The sequence below is a fragment of the Oryzias melastigma genome, linkage group LG3 (genome assembly GCF_002922805.2).
Source record: "Oryzias melastigma strain HK-1 linkage group LG3, ASM292280v2, whole genome shotgun sequence".
Classification (NCBI taxonomy): Eukaryota; Metazoa; Chordata; class Actinopteri; order Beloniformes; family Adrianichthyidae; genus Oryzias; species Oryzias melastigma.
The window spans coordinates 17,186,140-17,193,370 of NC_050514.1; the positions used below are offsets into that span (position 1 = coordinate 17,186,140).

Sequence of the window (7,231 nt, forward strand, 5' to 3'; positions counted from 1 at the left end):
AATAAACTTTGAACTGATAAATCGATCAAAGAGGTTTTACGCGATATAAACCTATATATCTAACCTAGAAATAACTACAAGTTCGTAGAAAAGTCGTTACGCGCATATATCAATTTCACAGCCATTTCCTTATTTAAGATAACTTACAATGTTACATTTTCAGGTTACTTCTGCGGTAAAAAGAAGCAACTTATTAGTTTATACATACATACATATATAGTATTTGTCAACAAAATCCTTAAAATAGTTTCTTTTATTTTGGTTTAACATTTACATTGATTTAAAAAGTCTCGCGCTTGTTAGCTCTTGACTGCCCCCTACCGACACAGAAAATATCACAGTGGCCCATTTTTTTTTTCTTTCAGTTTTATTAAGCAGATCTACTTTGTGGTACAGTATACAAAAGGCGTACAAAACATACAATGCGTGTTCAAAGGAAGTGCACAAAATCAACAGACTTTCTGCAAGGGTCTACATCAGTTACCTCAAAAATTATTTTTTTCTTTTTTTTTTAAAGGTGTAATAAATAAATATAAATTACATAAGAATCATTATGTAAAAGTCAGGTAAATTCATTAAGGCACATTTTTCATCCAAAAATGTACCTTACAAAAACATGGCAACTCCCGAAGGATTAAACAAAAGCTTATTTTCCAGCTAAAAGCAGCATATCTCCTTTTAATAATTATAGAAATATTCAGCATTTACCTACCCTGCCACAGAACAGTTATTTTCATTTTAGTTTGAGCTTAATAAAAACACAACCGTTAACACTGCAGTATTCATTGAAAACAGGACAGTCATGACTGTGCAATACCTTTTAAAAATTGTTTAAAAAGAAAAACCCACAATATTTTAAGACAATTTGTGTGAATGTGAGATTATTGCTGAAAATAAAAACAAGCCAATTTGGTTACAAGCAACTATCACTTTATGCTCAAAAAGTGATAGAAAACCTTAAAACACTTCTCACATTCAAAATGTCTGCATAGTTTGATCATTTAACCTTTTTTTTAAATAGAGCCACAATAACCACAGAGCATTCTCCTAAGGGGCACCTAACATCTCTTTCTGAAGGCAATAAGAGTAGACAAGCTGCTGTCAAATTTCTACTTTTCCCTGAATCTTAGTTTTCTGCAGAGCACTAGCAGTTACATCAGCGCTTCGATAAATGTGCCTGAGAAAAACAAAAAACTAGCTCAACACCTTTGAATGTAGTGGTTCGCTATTCTTGCATTTTTCTGCAAGAAAAGCAGGATTTAGATAAACCAGAAGCCAAAACTAAAGAATTTACTCATGTTTCAAAAGCATTTCCTTTACATGATCAGTTCATGGAAGTCTGTACAAAGGAAATAAATTACTTTTGTAATAATATAAAAAAAAAGAATAAACTGCATGCATGGCCTGGTCATTTCTATCCAAGTCAATGTGCACATACTGCTGAACAAACTAAGAGTGTTTCAAATTTTGTGGCACTCTAAAGCTCAAACATCTAAGGAAAAATATATATCTAACCTACATACAAGTCTAAAGACTTTAAAATTTATAAAAAGGATAGATGTGCTAATAATCCCTGGGAAGAAAGATAAAAAAACAACAAGATTGCAGCAAAATGAAGACCCATTTAAAAATACATACAAAAAGTTGATATTAGAAAAGCTGGTGTTTCAGATAAACACAAAAATGATGACATTATCAAAAATATTTACAAAAAGCTGAAAAAACTTGATACAAAAATAAAATTAAAAAAATGCAATTCTGAATTAACGTCGGTATAAACTAATATTTCCCCATGTTCTATAAATAAAACTAATGCCCACTTTTCCTTTTCCATAAAAAATAGAAAAAAAACCAAATTCTTTACACATAAAAAAACAAAACAAAACGGAATAAAATGTAGAAAGGAATCAATGATCACTAATCAATGATAAGTAGAAATGTGGTCTGCCACTGGAGACAAATCCAGGTGGATGCCATGGACCACCCCGTGGGAGGGGGTTTAACAAAAGCATTCACCGGGCCTTTCTATGTCTTCTGGGAGCTGAGGAGGAAGTGTGTCTGGCAAGTGTGTGGCCACTTGTGCAGGTGTCAGTGTTTTCTGGTTTTTGGAACTGCAGCAGGGCTTGAAAAGCCGAGGGTCTATAATCACCTCTCCAAACCGACCCTTATACACAATCCCACAGCAGATCTTTTGCCTAGAATAAAATAAATTTGAATTAGCCATCACAATCAAACAGATGAAAAAACAGCTTTTTTAATATTGTGTTGTTAAAATCAGTAACAATCTCCTGCCTTTTCCAGTAGGAACGATCCAAGAATGAGAAAATTGAGGGACTGGAGCGTCGCTTTGATTCAACATCTGAACCATCATCCGATTGGTTGCTGTAACTTGGAGACTGGGCTGGTGACACACTGGAAGTTGTGCTGTGAGCATCAGAATCTACAAAAAAGGGGGACAAAATAATATTAATGTACCCGGGGCAAAAAGTATTCAAACAAACCATAACATAAGGTAGATATTAAGTAAGTAAACAGGCTTTCAGATTCATTTATACTATTTTGTCTATTTTTCAAGTCAATGATCTAGATGAAAAAAAGGTTAATCTGTAAAAGTTTGTATTTAACAAATTTGAAGTCCTTTCAAGTATTGAAGTTTAAAGTCCCACTCTAACTACTTTTTTCTATTGTAAAATGGTTCTAAGTGGTGTTTTAATTATGATTTTGAAGGGTTTAGCTAAAATCAAAAAGCATGTGTTGTTTTTAAGATATTTTCTGCATTATTAATTCACTTTTGAGTTGTTGTTGTGGAAGTTAGCTCTGATTTCCCAGCATTTTCTTGCTTACACACTCTCCCACTTGCAACAAGCTCCGAACAAACTAACGTTAACGTAAAAAACAAAAACGCAAGCAATATTGAAACTATCCGGCCACACAGTTGCCAGCTCAGATGAAGAAAATGAAAACGTACATGGATCAATTTGTCTGCAAGTGGAGAATTTCAAATTGGGGCGGGAAAAAGAAACAGCCTCTCCATGGCAGCAGCTACATCATAAACCTGAGTTTTTTTTCAAACATCTGGTTTTCAAATGATCTAATGCCATTTAAAAAGAGAAATACTTAGAACCCCAATTATAACCCTTAAATATTGTTAAATTGTCATTTATTATGAGAAAAATGCTACAAGAACATTGTAAAAACACTTCATTGGTATATGTGTACATTTTCCAAATGCGCCACAAGGGGGTGCTAAAACCCAAGCAAAACTGGTGGTTAGTGAGGACAAGAAGAACAGACTAATCAAGATTTAAATTAAATCAGTTATAATTATTGACAAAGCACATAAGCTAATCACTTTCCCCTATTTACACAAGTGCTTCATCTACTTTTTTTAAATACATATTTAATCATAGTAAAATAATAAAAAAAAATGTTGAAATAATATACTTACTTTGCCTCTTTAGCTTGTGAAGTTTCTTCAGCTTGCTTTTTTTCTTCCCATCACTGTTTTTGATTTTTTTGGGTTTTGTCACTTTAAAACCTGGTCCAGCTCTGGCATCAACCACCTGAATGTGGAAGACAAATAAGGTCAAGTTTATATCTCAAAGTACCATTTCCTGCTCAATCGCACTTGCTCCACAATATACATTTAAAGTTTTCAATCTCTTTTTAAAAAATAATTTACAAGATATTATGAAACAAAAATCTATCTTACATGATTCCAGTTCTTCTTGGAGCCATGCGGCAGCTTTCTCCATCTTTTCACCAGTAACACACAGGCGTTGCAAATGTCTCCAACACGATCCTCAGAGAGCCTTTACAAGAGCACGTGTTAGAGTGATGGAACGACCGAACAATGAGGCCAAAAGCATTGATGATTTACCCGAAACACATCCTGAAGGTCTCCTCATAGCGGCTGCTGTCTGTGAAGCGGGAGCTGGAGGACTTGGTCTTGCAGATGCAACAGCCGTCGTGACTCCGGTAGATCTTCGATTTGTGAAAGCCAAACATCGTCTCTGTTCGGCAAAAAAATAATAATTAACCCCCCAAAAATATATTTAAAAAAAAAACCAGACTGCTAGTAACTGTCCGAGTCCCGTCAACAGCATAACAGATGTCTGCAGACAGTTGTGCTCTGTCTCGTAGGGGGCGGTCCCAACACACACACCCCTGCATAAATAAGCAAAGCATTTTTACACTCCGTAACGGCCACCAAACATCCCAGTATAGTCCGAGCATTGAAAAATATACGGACTAATCGGGTGCAAAAATGACCCAAACCTGGCAACATACATCCGTCAAAAGAGACTAAATTCAACATCTGAAGGAATTTAAAGCCAAGTCATGGGTTACCCTGAAACAACGCCAAATCTGCTAGCGTCGACGACACGCTAATAATCGCGAAAAATGATTTTTATTAAAAAATAAATAACTTCAACTTTGTATATCCGGGCTTGTAAAGCGGGACATTTCATCTAAACTCTGAAGTTCGGTGTATGGCGAACAAACAGACCACAACTCTGATAATTTTACTTTTATAACAAGCGGTCATTTGAAATAAACATTAATATCAGGTTCGGAACAAGTGTTGAAGCAGTTTTGCTTTTGACCGTGGACGCTCTGAAGACGCTCACTCGGTTCAAAACAAAAAGCGGGGAGCAACGCTTTCTGAAGTCCACAGAAACAAAAAGCTACCGAACGATTGATACAATAACGCGTGTTTTCACAGTTATCAATCGAGTCAACACTCACACAAGTCCCCAAATAATTGAAGCGCGTTCGATAAATCGTTAAACTATGACGACCCAATCCTTTAGTCCGAATTCAAACTTTTGCCCGCTTGTGCGCCAAATATGGCTCATTGTTGTTAGCCGTTAGCATGACTGCTAGCATAAGCTGCTACCATTACCACGCCACGCTCTCGTTCACTTCCACGTTATCCCATTGTCGACACAAGTCTTTACACATTTAGCCCATAGTAGCATACAATAAATACGTCAGGTTATACTAACATCACATTTTAGCAAGTATTTTAACAAGTAACAAATTCGGTTAAAGTATATAAATGTGCATTTCATATAAAGGAGCTAACAGGCGTACTTACTGAACAAAAACTTTGTTCTTTCTCCGCACTGCGCATGCTCTTACTACTGCTGCATACAGCTGGCCATTAGAATATGATTTGCATTAAAAACTGGAATGGGAGGATGGTCGCACTATGACCATATAAGGAGTGCAGCCGTTGGGTTTGAAAAGGCCCCTGACCAATCACGGGTCTGCTTTCTGATCCTCAGTTTACATGAATGATGGGAGGCGTAGTGAACGGCGGGAATCCATAGACTGTATATAAAATAACTGGACGAAGCAAGCCCCCCTACTTCATTCAGCTCATGGCCGCAGCCATATTGGCCGGAGTTAACTCCGCCTCACACGGACGTTCCTAATATGGGGGAAAGGGGCGGGACCGAGTTCACCCGCTCGTCCTCCGGTTTGTTTTAGTTCACGCCCACAGCTCTGCCTTCTGCGGCTCCTCATGCTAACGGCTAACAGCTTCAATTCTCCAGGAAAGCTGCACCGCGGTGGATTATTTACATCATGAATCTTTACAGGTGAGTACTTGGTGTTTTACACACAATCTGTAAAGCGGTGGAAGTGACTTTTAGACAACAATGAAAACGTATTTTCCCGTGGTACAAGTTTAGTACTAACTGAACATCCACTGTTTGATCATGGTATTTCTGTGGTCCTAAGATATCTTATTCAATAAGAGTTATTTAGTCTCAAGTTATTGTAGTTTTTATATACACATTAAAAATACACCACAACAGTAATATGATTGTGTAAAACATAGTTTTTCTCTAGTGTTAAATCAAATTGTTGATATATGATCACATGATGCTGTGATTACTAATGAGGAGCATTTATCTTTACTTCTTAGTTAAGTTAATCATGTCAACGTCTTAAAGCTGGAGCTAATATTTAAGTGAATCCTCTAAACACAGTCACAGTGAAGCAGAATGAGCTAATATCAGTCAGAATGTGATGAACATCAGGTCTGAAGAGGTTAAACAGACTGATGCTGCCTCCTCTTCTGCTGACGATCCAACTAAATACTGTCATGTTCTTTCAAAGATAAACTCATTTTCTTACAAGATTTGGTTTAAAGATATTCACATGTATTTTGAGCATAAACAAGATGAAATATTTTATTTTGTTTTTTTAGCACATCTTTGCAAAATAGCACATGTACAAATATTTTTGAGTGAAATCTATTTTCTTTTCCTTACATCTACAGTTTGGATTAATGGTGACATCATTTCCATTTGGCACCAGAAGGACAGTTCAACAAAACCACCACAGCGACGTGAGCTCGACGAGGACCCACATCACCTGGTTCAGCTGAGGCGGACAGTGGTGGACATCTTTTATTTTTAATTCTACAAGGAGGAGCAGCTCCTGGTTCTCTCATCACTGTGGAGGACGTGAACGGGCGACGTCTGGAGTCTGGAGCTGTCATTGGGATCGGAGAGAACGTCCAGCAGCTGCACACTCTTCAACCCAGCAATAAACTTTTATTCTCTTTCATTTCTTACTGAATTTGTTTTCAGTAGATAGAAATGTACTCTTTAGGATCATTTATTAGGTTCTTTAAATGTATAAAAACAGACAGTATTATCATAGATGATGGTTTCTAACTATGACATGTGTAAAGAGGTCCCTACTTTGAATAAAGGAAAACCAATTCTGAATTTTAATGATTAATGTTTTGAATCATTTCATCTGCTTCAAAAATACATTTTGTACAATCTGACTTTGACCCACATTTCCTTTTGTCTTACCTATATGTTAAAACAGTGAATAAACAGAAGAGACTGGTCACTCAAATATGTTAAACATGATTTTTATTGAATCACATCAGCAGGAGTCATCTTCATATGTTAAAATTAGAATTTTTACTGCCTTTAAATGTAAATGCTGGATTGTTTTGGATTATAAATCCGCTCACCACCAGAAGCAGACCTGAAGAAGAAAATACAAGACAAACATTAGATACAATTAAAAAAAAATAATATACATTAAAATCACAAGACAAAGATAAAAATAACATGTCCACATTTGTTAAAAAAAATAAGTATTTAAATTATGTTAACTGAAAGTTTTCTGTCTTCTCATTGTAACTTCACATGAAGAGATTCTGGTGTTACTGTAGCAGATCTGAATCATGTCCTTATAT

General features: G+C 36.1%; 1 protein-coding gene and 1 long non-coding RNA gene across 2 annotated transcripts; one reads left to right on the top strand and one right to left on the bottom strand.

Moving 5' to 3' along the window:
- Nucleotides 1-348: 348 nt before the first annotated feature.
- sinhcafl (SIN3-HDAC complex associated factor, like) lies at nucleotides 349-5,255 on the bottom strand. The gene is made up of 6 exons (XM_024296306.2): nucleotides 5,102-5,255; nucleotides 3,881-4,013; nucleotides 3,713-3,812; nucleotides 3,449-3,563; nucleotides 2,293-2,440; nucleotides 349-2,195 (listed from the first exon to the last, which is right to left on the bottom strand). The coding sequence occupies exons 2-6, from the start codon at nucleotides 4,006-4,008 to the stop codon at nucleotides 2,000-2,002; spliced, it is 687 nt and encodes a 228-aa protein (XP_024152074.1). The 5' UTR covers nucleotides 4,009-4,013; nucleotides 5,102-5,255; the 3' UTR covers nucleotides 349-1,999.
- Nucleotides 5,256-5,424: 169 nt separating this feature from the next.
- Nucleotides 5,425-6,814, top strand: LOC112160967. Its single transcript, XR_002921758.2, has 2 exons — nucleotides 5,425-5,606; nucleotides 6,293-6,814. It is a non-coding gene; the product is annotated as an uncharacterized LOC112160967 (long non-coding RNA).
- The last annotated feature ends 417 nt before the right edge of the window (nucleotides 6,815-7,231 follow it).

Coding starts and splice junctions, on each gene's coding strand:
- sinhcafl (XM_024296306.2), bottom strand. CDS start 4,008: ATGTTTGGCTTTCACAAATCGAAGATCTACCGGAGTCACGACGGCTGT. Junction 3,564..3,712: donor CCAAGAAGAACTGGAATCAT/GTAAGATAGATT, acceptor TTCCACATTCAG/GTGGTTGATGCCAGAGCTGG. Junction 2,441..3,448: donor TCACAAGCTAAAGAGGCAAA/GTAAGTATATTA, acceptor CCTTTTTTGTAG/ATTCTGATGCTCACAGCACA.